The sequence below is a fragment of the Heliconius melpomene genome, chromosome 16, assembly GCF_056956725.1.
Source record: "Heliconius melpomene rosina isolate 202511_hmr_F chromosome 16, ASM5695672v1, whole genome shotgun sequence".
Classification (NCBI taxonomy): Eukaryota; Metazoa; Arthropoda; class Insecta; order Lepidoptera; family Nymphalidae; genus Heliconius; species Heliconius melpomene.
In genome coordinates, this window is record NC_140404.1 from 8,999,278 (window position 1) to 9,018,372 (window position 19,095).

The 19,095-nt window shown below is 31.6% G+C and overlaps 1 protein-coding gene across 1 annotated transcript; it reads right to left on the bottom strand.

Moving 5' to 3' along the window:
• Window positions 1–1,692: 1,692 nt before the first annotated feature.
• LOC146530965 (uncharacterized) lies at window positions 1,693–12,245 on the bottom strand. The gene is made up of 4 exons (XM_085199241.1): window positions 11,568–12,245; window positions 10,993–11,163; window positions 10,742–10,794; window positions 1,693–4,414 (listed from the first exon to the last, which is right to left on the bottom strand). The coding sequence occupies exons 3-4, from the start codon at window positions 10,757–10,759 to the stop codon at window positions 2,180–2,182; spliced, it is 2,253 nt and encodes a 750-aa protein (XP_085055367.1). The 5' UTR covers window positions 10,760–10,794; window positions 10,993–11,163; window positions 11,568–12,245; the 3' UTR covers window positions 1,693–2,179.
• Between the last annotated feature and the right edge of the window lie 6,850 nt (window positions 12,246–19,095).

Below are 19,095 nucleotides of genomic sequence, written 5' to 3' on the forward strand. Positions count from 1 at the left end.
TCCCCCAAATTCTGGAGGCAGAGGAAATAAGTCTTAAAAACAATATATTCATATTAACTTTAAAAATAACTTAAATATTTAATATACTAAATAAAATATTAAATATAAAAAAACTTATGGAAATAAAATAACAAAATATTTTTAACGTATAAAGTTCAATATGTAACTATAAAGTTGTAGGCGCTATTCGTTTTGTACGTGTGTATCTTAAACTCGGAAGTGTTAGAACTCAATTTGTTACATCATCATTACAGGAACTGTGATGTGGTCCCATAATTTCTTTATTAGGCATATCAGGAGATAAATATACTTCGCTCATTAAGCACTTAAATTTGCTAAATCTAGAAATTTTATAAGGAAGAAGTTAACTTTTATTAAATATATATTATTATTTGTTTTATCTCGCACAAGGCAGGGTAAGCAGTAGAAACTTAGTGTTAGGACACTCTGTTCTCATTAAAACACTTCTCGTTCCCAATTTTTTGCCGAATTCTAGGGTGTAGAGTGGCGGAAGACAACGCCGTCCAACTGCGCCACGGTGGCCTGTGTATAGTTTTTTTTGTTTGGTGTATTATATAAAATCAAATTAAACCAATTTCACGTAGTATCCCGCACACAGCAGGGGAGGCAGAGGGAAACTAGTGTTAAGACACTCCGTTCCCCACTTTCTGCCGAATACTAGAGGCATTGCGTGTTGAGTGGCGGAGCTCAACGGTCGATACCAGAGCGAAGAAATGAAAATATAAATTTAATGACATGCTTCATTTCCTCGAGTGGGGATCGAACCCACAAGCAATTGCGTCTACAGCCCCACTTTGTGCGCCTGCGCCACGACTGGTTATTAATTAATTGTATTTGATTTTATTTTTCCCTGTCTAGAATAGATTCACCTATTTTCTTTTATATATACGTCTTATCTGATATAAATAAATAATTTATGTTTAAGCATTATTTTTCAATCCAATCAAATCTTCATCAAAGCGTCAATATATCAATTTTGCACAAATATTCTAACCACATTAGACATGCCAAAATATTTACTTTCAATATAATTTATATTATGATTTATCTTTTATATTATTAAAATTAAATTATCAAAAAACTAACTATACAAGACGTATGCAATTCTATATTGCTATACTAATATTTTAAAGTCGAAGAGTTTGTATGGTTGAGGGCGCAAATCCCAAGAACAACAGATTACTTTGAAAATCTTTTTGTTTGAATAGTCTATTTACAGAGAAAGCTTATTTTACTATATTATCATATTAAATTTAAAAATCATGTACCCCACTGGATGTGAAGTCTGAGGTTCTTTGGGCATTTAGTAGGTATCATATACATTTTATTTAAAGTTATTTTCATTTGACCACGCGTACGAGGCTGCAGTAAGAAGCTAGAATAAAGCTAGTATTAAGGAAATCCGCTCCTCATTTTCCATGGTTGAGTAGCGGAACTGAACGTCGCGCGTTACCAGAGCGAAAGAATGAAAATATTAATAAATTTCATTATTAATTAATTTCCTCAAGTGGGAATTGAACCCATAATCGTCTTGTTTACAGTTACACGCTTGTGCCACTGTGCCATGACGGCGTATGTCTGATCTGCCTGAGTAATATATTTACATACATATGTAAGAACTATAGGTACATCTTAAACAGAAATAAAGATGAGATAAATTACAACAATACACCTTATTAAACAATTTATTTAACAACATAATTAAATATTTTGTCCTTATAATAGAATTCCGTAGATTAACAAGAAAAATAGGTAACAAAAAAAGGATTTAAATTTACTTTCTTAATTATTTACAAATATTGCACTTCATAACAGCCAATTGGCTGACCAGCTAATAAGCTGATAACACAAAATACCACAGTAGATATATTAAAATTTAATACTAAACTTAATTTTTCATAAGTGTTTAAAAATTTCCATTGCAATATCAATTTTAAAAATTTTCAGTTTTTTTTATAATATGGTAATCATAAACAAATATTGCAAATAAACACGTCTGTTCATACAATAAATGCTCAAATTTTTATTTATTTACTGCATTCTGTATGTATGGCATTACTGATGTATCTCACCAATTCAACACATTTACACTTCCAAGTTGTTACGTCATTTTAAAACTAAAGAAAATTTTTCTTTAACAACTAGATACTACAAATAATTAAGCTGACTTCTTCTTTTCACTTCTGTCATTTTGTTTTCTTGCTGTAATTTTAATTGAAGAAGCTTCAGACCTGCTATCCTGTTTTACCATCCTCTTTGGATGCGAATGATAGTTTCTTGGATAAGAAGGCTTACTAGCAACTGGGACTACGCGTTGACTTGCTGCGTAATCATCTTCAGAGTTATAGGCGGCGTAATGGCCAACTTGAGTATAGTGCATCGGCTGAGAATTGACGTAAGACACTTTATCACTTGATGGATGCCTTAGTACTGTCTGTGGTACCATTATTCTATATTGAGACTGGTATTTCGCGGAGGGCACGGGTGTAACGTAGCTGACAGTTTGTACACTAGATTGTGGCTGTTTTTTGGGAGAATTATAAGAATATGGCAACACAGTAGCAATAGTATGATCTTTACTGGGATAATTTTCAGATAGTACATACGATTTGCTTGAATCTTCCTTTCCTCTATTTTGGTATACATAGCTTTGAGGTACATTAGAAGCGATTGTTTCTTGATATTGCTCGCTATGTATTAAATTAGATGGGACTACAGAAACTGTGTTACCCTGGGCTGGTGCGCTTTGACTGTTTGATGAATAGTATTCAGAGGATTGTGGATTATATGTAGGTGATGCTGATTCATATTGAGATGAGATCGCTTGTTTTGAATAATCTGCATTTTCTTTGTTCACATCATAAGCTTCAGGGTTAGCAGAGACGTATTGAGATACATCTGGCTGGGCTGTTGCTTGAGGTGCACTTTGTGATTCGTATTCTACTTCTTGAGATTGTTGCCCGCTGGAATATTGGGGTGCTGCGTACTCTGAATTTGATGATGCATCTTCAGAACTCAACTGATGTTCCACCACAGATTGTTCACTTGGGTATGCACTCGCTACTGAACTTACTTGAGCGTCATGTTGATATTGTGGTTGAATATAATACGCTTGCATGTTCACCTCAGTTTGTGGAACATATTTGTATTCGTACTCGTACTGTTGCTCTGCAGGACGTTGATACAAAGACTGGGGCTGAGGTACCAAATATTTTTGTTGATTGTAGGTTACTGGGTATCTGGCCATAACGGGCTTAACAGCGGAATAATGTACTCCAGAATGATCAGCATGGGCATAGGTAGGTTTTACGTATGGATTGGAGTATTGGTGAGACACTGATTCAGATTGGACATTAGAGTTCTGATATGACATTATTTTGGGAGCATAAGGATATCCATTCTTCTTAAAATATTGGTTAACTAATTCTTGAAGATTAACACTGTTCAAATGTTGAGATAGTGGATAATTTTTCGGTAAATCAGGATAGAGTTCAGCTGTGGGATTTTTCAAATAAGAACTTGGCACTCTAAGAACTAATACCGGTACTATTCTTTGATTTTGGTTCAGATAAGAGTTTTGGGCGCGCAAATGATCTTGTGTCAGGCCTGCGTTTTGATATTGAGGATTTTTAAGAAGTTGCGATGCATCTACAAAATAATTAGGCATCACTGAAGGAAATTGTCCACTTAAGCCTGAAAACTCTTGACCATTATATGTAGTATATAATGTTTGTGCAGCTTTTTCACTGGAATATGAGGGATTAGATGTCTCGATGGCTTTATCGTAACCTGTTTTAAACTCAACTGAAGGTTTATCGTAAGTATATGAAGGCTGTTCATTCTTTACAGGCACTAGCTCATAGGCCTGTGATGGTTGTATTTCAACGCTAGAAGCATGAGAATTTGAATATTTATTATTTGATAAGGAACTGTACTGTGACCCATGATGGTTATTTCTTGCTGGAATATCTTCTTGTGAATAAGGATAGATCATAAACTTTCCTTTATCCTGATTAGATTTTCCAAAGTATGTATATGAGTATCCATTATTTGTTCTATATCCATAACCAAGATTAGCATCTATCGTTCGCTTGCCTTTTCCCTTTGTATCTGTATCATTGACAATTTCTATTGCAATAACAGCTGGAAATGCAGGTTTTTGTCTTTTTGAGACATCTTGACTATCGTTTTCCGAGTTGGCTTTACTTTCTTCCTGCTTGATATCAGTTGATACTTCCGATTTAACGCCAAATTTTTCCTCAACTTCCCTTAGAAATTTCTTTTCATCCACTGTTAGAGCTTCGGACTTCTTGTTTTTCTTTAAAGATTCGTTCTTATATTTCTTTGGATCTGGTTCTGCTATAGCTGTTGACAACACTCCAAGCAAAAATATCTGAAAAATTTAAAAAATATATATGAATAAATATTACTAACTTACTATAAATACATTGTTTTTAACTATTATTTTTTCTTTCATAATTTACAATTTCATAGCAATCTAAAAACATATAATTAATTATAAAATGATTTAATATCCAAATAGAATACATGACACAATATCACTAACAAGCTTTCGCCACAATGAGAACAATTTGTTATAATAAGACTGCACGCATGCAAAGATGAAGCACATTACGTGTCGCTGTAGTAATGCGAGAAGAAAGCGAAATTCAACGATTTAAATCGACATAATATAAAGAGAAAGTCAAACAGCATCCAGCGGGAGTTTCAACACATTGCAAATATGTTAAAACTTCCTATTCCACCATCCTGAGAAACTATAGTGCCCAGATATAATATTTCAATTATTCAATTGTCAATACAATTGTAAGGTAGAGGCCAGGCAGAGCACAAAGTGTGACTGTAACGACTGGTTGTGAGTTCGATCCCCAGTTGAGGAAATTAAATATTTATTTATATTTACTTGGTGTCGAGGCAAAGCGCGGCGTTGAGCTCCGCATTTCAACACGCAATCCCTCCAGATTTTAGCGGAAAGTGGGGAACGGAGTGTCTTAACACTAGGTTCACACGATATTCAAAGTCAAATCTATATAATACATAGGAATAGGAAGAGCGCATAAAATATCTTGCTTTACAAGTACATAAGTTTGTCTACTCTCCACCCTTTGACACAAGTCAAAGATCGCAATTTCTACATAATCTACAGTTTACACCTTTGACCACTAATATTAATAATTTACATTTCACAAGTAAAAGGCTAAATGCTATAATAAAATGACTTCAAAAACAATACTCCATTATATTTAACAATTACAAGTCAAAACGCAGTGAATATCAAATGACCTGTTATTAAACGAATGTGCGCAATCACGATGACTCGCAAAGAAGTATACGTATCTAGGTCAAATAATGATATTACTGCATACTAACATCGATATTAAAGATTATTTCGCACTTCTACGAGAACTTTTAAGAGTTACGAAATTAGGAAATTGACTAATATTAAATAGAAGATGCTGTCATTTTTATGGTGTAATAAATTAACTGATTGATATGTATAAAACCTTTATAAATAATATTTATAAGAAATCTTCAATATCTGTACGGTTGAAAAACCTAAACCTAAACCATCTTAGTAGAACAGTATTAGGCCGTACTCGCTATAATTGTGGGTTCTACTTACACAGATAAGACCCAAAGTTAATTTCAATATTATATTTTTTTTTTCTGCTCCACAGCCAAAAGAAGTGAACGTACTAATATACAAACTAGAAAAAATAAAATTTAAAAAACGTTAACAGAATGTCTTAGAACATTAAGTTTTTACCTATACTGCTGTGTTACTGCAAAATTAAAATAAAATTTGTAAAATATTATTTAATTCATTTATATCATATTCCAACAAAATAGTACTCAGTTTGTTAAATCTTTTATTGTGAAATGCAGACTAGGGCAAAATTTTTCTTAAAAAAATCTATATTTTCTTAAGAAAACGAACGATTTTTTTTTTTAAAGACATATTTTATATACTTATTTTAAGAGTTACAAAGAGTATGTGGGCCACAATTTTAATTGAAAATACTATAAATCTGAAATCCTGCTTTATCTTTTTTCCATAGAAATTTCCGGAAATCATCCTAAAGAAAGCATCGCCCTAAAGAACCTACATGCCCAATTTTATAGACCCGGTCATTTCGACTAAGCCCTATTTCTTATTCACTCAGTCTTCTTGTCTCTCAGTCACTCGGTAACGAAAGAATGTATCTGCATAGATATATTGTTTTTTTTCGTTAAGTCGATAAACAAATTTCGTTGTAATTTTTCATAAATAAATAAATTACGTTAGTTATATAATTAACAAATAGTTAAGAAAATTTAATAAGGTACCTAATATTTACATAAATTGCCAAAAACAAAATAAATATAATAATGACGTGGATTTTCATACACAAATTAGAAATATGCCAAGATAAAATTATACGCTTGAAATAGTTTGACATAAGAAGGGTGGCCATAAGGTTGAGTTTCGTTGTTTTATCTAAAGTTAATTATGATTATAATCATCAGTGAAATTTGTATTACGCAACGTTCATAAATTTTAATAAAGACAGATGTAACCGTCATGCTATCTAAGATTTTACAGGTCGCTCGTTAAATGCCTTATTAAGACTGTTATATAAAATGAATACTTAGTCCAAACACAATTATTAAAAATTAAAAGTTAAAATTTAATTTGACTTTTAGCTACCATGCTTTTACGCCCGTAGATGATTACATCTATTCATATGTCATTAAATATAATTGTATAATTAATGAGAATCATTATAATTTTAATTTACATTTATGTTTATGAATTTATATTGCATATTTTAAAAGTGTACACATCTTTTTTTGAAAAAAAAACATAATATGTATATTTCGTAATAGATACTTCTCCACTTTCAAATAAAAAACATACTTTTGTATATTAAATTACTTCTGATTGTAAATAGAACCTATAACCACTATCAGTGTGTTGTTATAGCCACCGCCGTGGTGTTATCTTAAATAAGATTTATTTATTAGTGTTTCAATAATTTTATCTATAATAAGGACGTAACGGAATGGTAACGGTGCTTTGCAATTGATTGTGACCGTGAGTTACCTACATTTTAGTATGCGTTATATGGCCAATTCTCTCGGGCATTGTCATTCTATTTGCTCTCCACGTATTGTTTAAATATCGACATCTAAATGCTAATTTTGTTTTAAATATCGTTTATTTCTCGTCTTCTCTTTGAAATTATTAAAATTAATATATATATATATATATATATAAAAACATAATATTAAAAAATATAATCATTCGAAATTACAGGAAAGCTAGTCATATTATCATACTATTCATTAATAAATGTTAACTAATCATTAAATTATAATTAATGACAACGTTTCAATATTAATAAATCATTAAAAGCGTAACTATCTCAAGCTTGTCATGTCAGTAACTCGTCATGGATTGAGACTATTATTTATTCCTTTCGTGTTTTTGACTAATTTCTTCATCATGACAATACTAAACATTATTTACATATTTTGTGAGATTAACCAATGAATTACGGTTATGGCTATAATTATATCTTCACTTAACAAAAAGAAATTAGGTCTCGTCACGAGAAAATTTTATAGGTTATACTAAACAATTTTTTTCATATTATTTCTTTGTTTTAAAAATCATATAATAAATACTCCTTTTATTCATTTCCATATATATGACAGAAAAATCCATAAATTTAATCCACATGTAAAAATATGGTCACAATACTTATTTAATTCACAATATCTTCTACTATTTGTATTCATGCAGTCAGTTATTAATATGCCTATTTAGAAATAATTAATATTCATGTATTAATAAAATAAAAAATATATTACATAATTAGAAATTTTACGCACAGACGATATTATGCTAATTTTTATATTCTAGGTTGAGGTCGTTTCTATGGCTGCAAATTTCGGTTGTAGTTACGAAAAAAATCAATAAATACTTCTCGCATTAGTGGTGAAAATATACATATGCGTGTTTATTTACATTCATTAACATTATTATATTAGAGGCTAGGCTAGTTATACCAGCCAGGTGGACGCGACAGGTTATGTGTTCGATTCCCACTCGAGGAAATGAAATATTCAATATTTTTATTTCTTCGCTCTGGTGTCGAGGCAAGACACGGCGTTCAGCACTATCCACTTACAATAACTTAGTATTATTACACTCTATCTCAATTGGAACTACGAGAATAAAAAACATAAAAAACGTATCATGTATATAAAATAACCTAAGCACATTAATAAAGTGGGGAACGGAGTGTGTTAACACTAAGTTCCCTCTGCTTACCCTGCTGCGAGCGGGATACAGCGTGAAGCTGATATTTTATTAGATTTTTTCACATTGATAAAAATATCACATGTCTACAATGTCTTTCTTCATAAAAAAATGCAATTATAAAACTAGCATTAACTAAGCTTTACTATTTTCTAGTCTGAGATAAATTTAATTATTCATACAGTGTTTAACGTAACAAATATTTATTGCCTTCTATTGTAAATTAAATTTCCGAATAAAATTTCACTGGAAATCGTGTGTTTTTTTCAATTTCGCCATTTAGTTGTGTAACCTTTGTAAATAGAAAGTAATATGTAGTCATGTTGCTTATGTTTTATTCAAACAAAATATGCCGAATAATAATTTTAACTTCAAAATCATAATAAACAGTGAATTAACGTTGGATATATTTTAAAAAGATCCAAGTTGATTCCGTGGTTGGGATACTTTCGATAACAGGTTCATTTCCCGGCAGCAGACAACGTCTATAATCTGCTTATGTTGTAATCCATACCTATATTATAAATTCGAAAGTAACTCTGTCTGTCTGTCTGTCTGTCTGTCTGTCTTTTACGCAATCAGGGCCAAACCGCTAATTTAATTGTGATAAAATACTGATATAGAGATACTTGAGGGTACCGGGATGAACATAGGATACTTTTTTTCTCATATTTGTAATATTATCGATATATACCAATGTATTAAAATACTTATTAATTTGACATGCAATTTATTCTGCCATGTTAATAACAGCCGTCGCTAAGCGACCGTTGCTAAGCAACGATTTGCAAAGTTTGTTGTTAGAAAACGTCACCCAAAATGAGCTTGCTTAACGCATCTCTCTATTGAAAACTGAAAATAATTTCATAAATATATTTAATAAATATTCGTATAGTTCAAGCGGGCGTAGCCGCGTTCGGGTCCACTAGTAAGTAATAAAATATTTTCAATGCTGAAACCGATGTTCGATGTTAACTAGTAAAGTATCAAATATCAAGTATCGAGTGATATTTTCTTTGTTATTATTATAATTCGAATACTTAGTTAATATATTTAATATGTTTTGTACCCTGAATTATCTTTTTTTATCAGCTTTACCTAGGAACCTGGTGTTAAGACACTCCATTCCCCATTTTCTACCGAAATCTGGAGGCATTGCGTGTTGAGTGGCAGAACTCAACGCCGCGCTTTGTCTCGACACCAGAGCGAAGAAATAGAAATATAAACGTAAACAAATATTTAACTTCCTCGAGTGGGGATCGAACCCACAACCGTCGCGTTACAGTCACACCCTTGTGCCACTGCGCCAAGACGGGCTGATAAGTTTCAAAATAAGATATACAGTGAAAACAGTTACGTCATTTAATATGTTAGACTCAAGTCTAAGTCTGTATATAACTTAAAAGTTCAAAGATCTCGAGCAAATAATGCAATTCATTAGAATGTCGCTTAAAAGTGTGTAATGCCTGTAAGTCTCTACAAGTGCGCATCTAATATATAACTATATACTTTTAGCAACAAAAATAAGTATATGTAATCATATCTGCAATATTCAAGTTATTTTCTTTGCTTTAACGTGTATTCCGCACATAGCAGGGTAAGCAGAGGGAATCTGGGAACCTAGAGTGACGATACTTCGTTCAAATTAAATAATTCCAAGTAAACAAGAGATCTTGAAAGCAGTAAAAGTGGTCTCATGATTTTTTAAGAATATTTCAAGACAGTCCAGGAATATTTCAATACAGTACCGTACAGGTATGTAAGTTATAGATACCTTGTTGAAAAAATATCTTATACACTATAGATAATTCAAAATTGCATTAGAGACATTTGTCTCATCTTACATAATACAAATATTAAACTTTTACAGAATATGATTTGAAAATAGTGGTCACGTATATTTAGCTCACGTTGGATTTATACAAAAAATCGACCAAGTGCGAGTCGGACACGAACTCGAAAGGTTCCATACCGTTATCGACAAGAGATTGTGTTTGTTATTTGGGAGTCCTCTTAAATATCTCTTAGGGTAGGCGAAGGGAACTTAGTGCTAAGACACTTCATTAGCAACTATCTTTATCTGTCAAAGTGGGGGAAAAGAAAATTTCCTCAATTCTTCCGAGTGGGAATTGAACCCAAGCCCATCGCGTTTACTACGAAACACTGCGCCACTATAGGCCTTAATCAATTAATTTATATATGTACGTATAAATTATTTAATCTGTCACTATCGTATTATAAAAATATAATTATCACTTGATTAATAATAATTGACAAAAACTTATAATTGCTGATAAAAAAAAAACAATATAAGACTGATGTATAAATAAAATAAGCTTATAATATACTTTAAGAAGTAACTTAAAAAATAACTGTAATATTAATAATATTTACCAAAGCTAGCCACCGCATTGTAGTGTTTTCCGTTGATATCGCCAAATCACTTTCTGTCAAAAGAAAAAAAAATCCCATATCAATCACATCACAACACTAACACTTCACTAAAATGAAAACACTAACTACTCCACATATCTTAAAAAAAAATAGACAAACGAATATATTACTTAACCTTCTCGATATAAACGCAAAAATTGTACAGCATATATAAATATAATATGTTTTTCTATACATTTGGTGGACTGTACCTGTTCTTGTGTTCCAGTGGTCGAGTACGTGCAAAGCAATGGGTCTGTGAATCACTATGTTACGTTCTTTTATACCTCGGAAGAGTTCGAGATGCGCTCAGGCTCTGTCCGAAAGCACGCGGCGTTATGGTACGTACGGTAGACTAGCTTGCGTACTTTCACTTGAACATCCTGTGACCATGGTAAATGTGGACAAATGACGCTGTTATAAGCTTATAATTATTATATTAGTTATTAAAGACACGTAGGTTTTAATTATTATACTTATTTTATATAGAAATGTTCTTATATGTTTTAGTAATTAATTTTATTATAATAAATTTGGATATACCTTCGACGATCATGAATTTGATACAGATTGGCCAAAAAAAACTCTTAAACAAAAACATATGTTAAAATAAATTAAAATAAGAAAACTCGCACCTATATTTATTGAATGAACTTTAGAAGACGGCCAGTGGCGCTTTCGAGTTATTTGCATATAAGTAGAGTTGGACCAACTGTTGTCTGTACTTGTTTGAATACAAGACAAATAAGTATTCTAAAATTTTCATCACATTTCATATTCTAATTACCTGCAAAATTATCAATGTTTTTAGGGTTCCGTATCTCAAAGTGAAAAACGGTATCCTTATAGGATCACTTTTCCTGTTGTCCATTTGTAGGTCTGTCAAGACCGTGGCCACGACATCACATGGAGTTATTAAGCTGAAATAATTTCCAAATATTAAAGTCTATAGCCTATTGAAGTATAGGAAAAATCAAGCTCTAAGTCAACGCTATCAAAAGATACGAGCATTTATGGATCGATTTTGCCATATTTTGTACGAAATTCGCCACGCTTTCGAAACCTTTAGGGTACTTCACGTGGACCTACAGTTATGAAATTTGGCAAGAAGTGACAACTTACAATACACATAAACGAAAAAATGTAAAATGGGCAAATTTATAGATATTTCATAAAAAAATCATTGCAAACTTAAAACTATTTCTACTTCATACATAATGAGTGCATATGTTAATTTTGTCTATTTCTATAAGTTGCACTTCCCGTTGACCTACAATCCTGAGATTAATACGGAAGCCTCGTCCTTAACCGGTTTTTTAATAACATATAATTGTATAAACATAAATAACGAACGAACGACGCGTATTGCTTTTTAAAAAATCCTGAGAAATATAAAAAGTCTAGTTACCCCCCTTAAATACATAAGAAGATATGTGGAGAACGGAAGTGTTTTAACACTAGGTTCCCTCTGCCTACCCTGCTATGTGCGGGATACAGCGTGAAGTTGATTTTATATATAATATGGTTATGTACGAGCAATAATTAGGGTCGCAATTACCCGCATTCAGTGCCCTCGGTTAACGCATAAATGAATTAAAGTTACATTATCTTCCTTAATCAACAAAGTAGGTGTATTGAACATGCACGTAACTAAATGTAACATAATATTATGAAAAAAAAATTGGTGTTTAGTCATGAGTAACACACATATTGCATATATGTTTTTTTTTTATATCACGCTGTATATTCCGCATATAGCAGGGTAGGCAGAGGAAACCTAGTGTTAAGACACTTTCTGCCGAATTTTCAAGAGTAGCGGAAGAAGTCCACGTCGAGTTGTTTGGCTTGGTAAGAAATGAAAATATCAGTAAATAATAATTCATCCCCCCGAGTGGGAATTGAACCCACAACCATCGCGTTACAGTCACACGCTTGTGCCCCTGCGCCATAATGGCGTAAGGCCCCCAATGTTGATATACATTATACTTAATTCTTTTAAATGTAATAATCGACACAAAACTAAACTACAAGTTGTTATTAATATCTATGCATTTTTTTATTTATTGATTCATTAAATGGTTGCAGAACCAGATACGCCTTTCAATCAAGAAAATGTCTATATTCATATTATTTTTCTTTCTTCCATCTGGTTTAACAACGGCGTTCAACTTTGCAGTTTAAAAAAAAATGAATAAACATTAAAAAAAAACCGAACAAATCCAAATAACTATAGTACTCTACCGATATCAATTACCTGATGGTCATAAGAATGAAAGAATGAAACTTTTAACACAATTCTCTCCATGTACCTACAAAAATTATAAAAAAATACAGCTGTGAAAACATATCTACTGTTAGTATAATAAAAAGCATTACTTTGACACTTGTTGGGTAATCCCCGATTTATCGAGACGGCGTAATGTGAAAATAATGTCTTAAATTTTCGCAACATTATCCCATATAACAGGTTTATCATCCATTTTTCCTTTATGTAACAAATATTACATGAAACCATGTGAAGTTAATTTGAGGGCACTCGTGGCGCAGCGGCTCAAGCGTGTAAGCGCGACAGGTAGTGGGTTCGATTGAAACTCGAGGAAATGAAATATTTAATACTTTCATTTCTTCGCTCCGTTGTCGAGCTCCAGAATTCGGCGAAAAGCGGTCTTATCACTAAACTACCTCTACCAACCCTGCTTCATGCGGGAAACAGCGGGAAACTGAAAAATATCAATTTGAAGTGAATTTCAATGAGGTAATTTGTGAAAATACTTAACACATGGACTAAATTAAATATGCTGTACAAATGCTGTAAAATATGTGTAAGTAACCTTATGTGTTTTGCTCAATAACAAAGTAAATGTAACCTGGCATGAAGGTCACAGATTCGAAACTGACCTCTTTGAATTTTTAACATACAATCATTGAGTACAGAAAAATTATATATTCTTATCAAATATTGTTATAATTTGAAAGAAAATGCTCAAAAACGTATTTTTGCTATATAATTCTGGTGCAAACCAGATCAAAGGTCCACAAATGGTAGAAATGCGTTTCAATCAGTCAATCTACGTCACGTCACGTAAAAAGTCCCGCTATTCAGGCGTCCCAACTTAACATTAGGGCTAGCGTATACGCTATTTTTTTTATTTTAAGTTAGTAATTAATTTAATTTGCATAAAACGAATTTGCATGAAACATACCGACAAATACTGAAGTCATTAAAAATTTACTTTCGGATGACGGCATAAGTTGAATAAATATTAAGGGATAGCACAATCTAATATAATAAAAAAATATTTTTTTATAACTTAATTTAACAAAACTTATGAGTTACCTGAATTACCTATAAAATACTTGAAATTTAATCTATATTTTTCAAAATGAGTATAATAAATATTTATTGAGTTCAGCTCTTACTCAACACGCCTCCTAAATTCAGTGAAAAGTGGGAAAGCGAAGTGTCTTAACACTACGCTCCCTTTAGAATGTAGAATGGTAGATATTCTGCATGCGGGATACAGCGTGAAGCGGTAAAAAAGATTTTCAACTTTTAATTAAAGGTCCATGAGATTATGGATAAACGGGAAGCCGTAAACAAATTATCTTCACATTAAGATATTTCTGCTATATCGATACAAGAGGTGAAAAATATGTACATGCCTTAACTAAAAACAAAGATGGGAACTTGTCCGTTGTTCCATGGCAAAACTATTACATTATTACAGCAGAAAAAGAGACAGTTCGTGTAACTAAATTAGTGTTGTATAATAGAGAAGTGTTTATTTTTAAATTAATTATGTTGGAGATTTTCTAATATTTCATCTTCGCATATATTTGTTTTGTACTTTCACCGAAAATAGTATATTATATTCAAGTACAACGGATTAGCAATAGACATCCTAAAGAAATCTTACAGCCAATTAAATTAATTAATAAGATTTTTTCTTATATTTTAGCTACACGCTGTATCTCGCACATAGCAGGGTAGGTAATGGGAACCTGGGGTCATAGTGTTAAAACACTCCGTTCCTCACTTTCTGCTGAATTCTGAGGGGAGTCACCCAAGCGAGGAAATATAAATATTAAAAACTTTATTTCCTCGAGTGGGAATCGAATCTATTACCGATTGCGTTTACAATCGCACGCCTCAAAGAAATTACATTCATGCTTTTAATAAATGTATGACTATTATTTTTTATACATAACTTTTCAATTCCTTTCAAAATATTTTCTAGAAAACTAAACCCTAAACTACCCAAACATGCAATTTAAAATTTAAATTTAAATAATTTATAATTTATTATCATCTATTATTAATGAATACTTAAATAAGGGCAATCTGTTAATAAATCATAGTCTAAGTCTAAGTCATTAATAAATCCAAATTAGGCAATTGTGATATGTAACATCATCAATTGCAATATCTCGAACGCGATTGAGCCATCTTTTATTTAGTAAGTTCACAAAGTTATATGTATGTATGTATTTACTCGTATGTAAAATTGCGCAACTCGTTCAGTAGGTGAGTAGTATTTATAGATATTAAATATATATATAAAAAATAAAATTCAAAGTCAAATGCGAGTCGGATTCGAGAATCAGAATTGTATGTCAACGGGAAGTACAATTTATCGGGGCGCAAGGGCTCAAGTGCGTCTGTGTAAACGCAACAGGTTATGGGTTCGATTCCCTCACGAAGAAATAATAATATTTTCCTTTCTTTGATCTGGTTTTAAGGCACTCGACACGCACACACGAATTGAAAATGAAATTTCTTAAGACTAGACCTGCTGCCTCGACATATGGGTAATAAAGCGTGAGGTTGAAAAAAATCCTACAAATATTTAATTTACGCATACATAGCAAAATATACATATATTAACATATTTTCAAACATATGTATGTTGCATATTTTACAACATACATATTATATGGAATTTTCATTTCATACCGTTGAACCTCGCAACAATATGTGAGAACTATCATTTTCTTAATTGAATTAATTATACGAGTATTTTTAAAACGTACAAAATGCTTTCATTTTTTTGTTCTCCGCATTAACATTCCTACATTAGTTTCCGTTTCAAATATCCGGTAGAAAATAATATATAAATAATTTTATTTTGCAAAGTTGTGCAATCGAAGACTACCTCATTAATATAATTGCCGGTTAAACAAGTGTAAAGGCGATAAATTGTTGCCATACCGAGGAAATGTAGCCTCTGTATGACATTTAAGTCTTCCTATTACGTATATGGTGTGAGAACAAATTGATTATTTGGCAACATAAGAATTAAAGAGACAGCAATCGTTTTAAATATAGACTACTAGTGGACCCGAACGCGGCTACGCCCGCTTGAACTATACGAATATTTATTAAATATATTTATCACATTATTTTCCATTTTCAATACACAGATGCGCTAAGCAAGCTCATTTTGGGTGACGTTTTCTAACAACAAACTTTGCAAATCGTTGCTTAGCAACGGTCGCATAGCGACGGTTGTTATTAACATGGCGGAATAAATTGCATGTCTAATTTATAAGTATTTTAATATATTGATACATATCGATAATATCACAAATTTGAGAAAAAAAGGTATCCTATGTTCATCCCGAGACCCTCAAGTATCTCTGTATGAGTATTTTATCACAATTCAATTAGCAGTTTGGCCCTGATTGCGTAAAAGACAGACAGACAGACAGACAGACAGAGTTACTTTCGAATTTATAATATAGGCATGGATGAATATACATATGTATTTAAATTCTACAACTAGCACTCAAATTTCCAAAAGTTGATTTCCATTAAAAAGAAATAAACTCAAATTTATATTTGTTTGCTAAAAAATATTTTTCTTTCCTGAGTGTGAAATAATAATACGAGTAAATTAAAAATGTAAAAAAAAAAAGAAATAAGGTCATAAAAAAACCATGTCAGACTAACAATTCTACCCCGTCTCTATCCTCTGCTACCTTTTACCTACGCCCTAAGATGGATAAAAATAATAAGTTTACCTATATATATTACTCTACAATTACATAGTAAGTAATAATCAATGTATTATAATTATTCCACCCATTTCCTAAAATTAAAAAAGCATTTCTTGCATAGTACGGTAGGTAGAGGGGACCTCGTTCTAAAACACTTTGTTTTCCACGCAATACCCAACTTTTGAATTACGGAACTTAACGCCGTCGCTGCGGCTACCAGAAATAAAAATAAATATAATTAATCCTCTGAGTGGGGATCAAACCCATAAATAGCGTTGACATTCAAACTCTCCCACTGCGTCACGCTATTGAAATAGCTTTATATGTAAAGTACTAATTATTTATTATTTTACGTTTAAATGTAAATCGTGACGAGATGTGAAAGGAATACTAAAATGAACCTAATAATTTGCACTACATTCATAGTTTCGTAAGAAATTTTCGTCATTTAGATGTTAAATAGCTGTAATCGTTGCATATCTCGCTTTTTAAAATCAAAAAATGAATTTTAATGATTGCAAAAATGCACTTATTTTTATTTTCTGTAAATTTTATGTACGAAAGTTACATAAGTTTGCTTAGCATACGTGTATCTTATATCTATATCTATACTTATAATAAAAATGTAACCAATTCTTAAAGTTTACTTTCTCGGACGAAGTCGCAGAAATAGAATGGTATTTTAAAACCAAAAGATTGACAGACAATAGATAAAGAACTGAATTATTTTTAGGTTCCCTTCACTTCCTAAAAAATGTGAGAGACACATCAAAGTAAAAGAAAATAATAAACCTCCTTTATTAATCCATTATAATAGATTAACAAACTACAAACGACCATCTAACAACCTTGTGAGTACTACTGAAGGCGGCCATTAATTTTGATTGGGTAACCGACTTCACAGAAGGGATATTAGTACAATGCACAACTGGCAACAGTGATGGATGTGCCAAAACACTCACCTCACTTGGATGATTCATAGAATGCAATCAAAATTGTGCTATCATTATTTTCTTTGCGGATGTAGAATATTCAAACAGTGTTATATAATAGAATTAGACGACAAGAAAATGTTATATTAAATGAAATTGCCATTCCTTTTATAGCTTATACATGAATAATTTTCACTTTTGTTTCTAAAAATTGTTAAGGTTAACATTATTTAATGTTATCCTTAACATTAAATGATGTTAAGGTTTACATTAAGTGTTTTTTTTTTATTTTAATCTCTCATCCAGATTTAATTAAGATAATCATCTCGTATGCAAAAACGATACAAATATGATACGTGAAGAACATGTATGTCATTTGGTTTTGTCTGTTTAGTTAGTAGGTACACAAAAGTTCAAGTTCAGGTACCTACACAAAGGGTCAAATTGTGTTCTGTATTTCTAAATATCTGTGTTTTACGCTCGAAACGGCATTACCAAAAAACTAAACTAAAAGTGATATTTTGTATTCGAAAAATCATAATTATAAAAATAAACGAATCAGCTTCACGCTGTATCCCGCACACAGGTGGGTAGGCAGAGAGAACCTAGTGTTAAGACACTCCGAAAAAATGAAAATTCATAATTATCGGAACAATTAAAACAAAAGGGCAAGTTGCTGAGCCCACAATGTAAGCCAAGTAAAAAATTCACCGGCTGACAGTAGGAAAAGTTGGTAACATATAACATAACATGAGATTAAATTACATCAAAGAAGTCATGACCCACGGTAATGAGTGTAATTTACGGTTAGTGTGCGTATACGCGTTCGTAATAACATTATTTATGTATTGAAAAAGCAAATAAATTTGTATTAACGCAATATCAAAATCAATGAAGTAAATATGTATTCTGAAATTTAATATTTCGCTTATAATATTGTATGTGCATTAAACTGAAAATCTTATAATTTACTTAATATTTTATACAACTACCTTGTCTCTTTATAATCGTTCTGACTTTATGAAATAATTCTTATTTATTGCAAGTAGAACCATTATTATTACGAATAAAAATTTTAATTTGTAATTTTTTATTTAATTGTAATTTTACTTTTTTACTATTTTAAACAAAATATTCACAATATGATTAATATTTTTTTTAGCTTCATAATTTATTTGTGTTGCCTTTATAAGTAGAGAGCAGAGATAACTTATGTTTAAGCAAACAAAAGAAGTCCAGTCTGCTTCTGTCATACAACATAAACATTCTTCGTTATGTGTTGAATGACGGACCTCAACACTCTGACTACTAATTACTTATGTACTACTTACTTACTAGAACGGGGAAATATCACCCTCGACTCGAGTGAGAATCGAACCCACAATC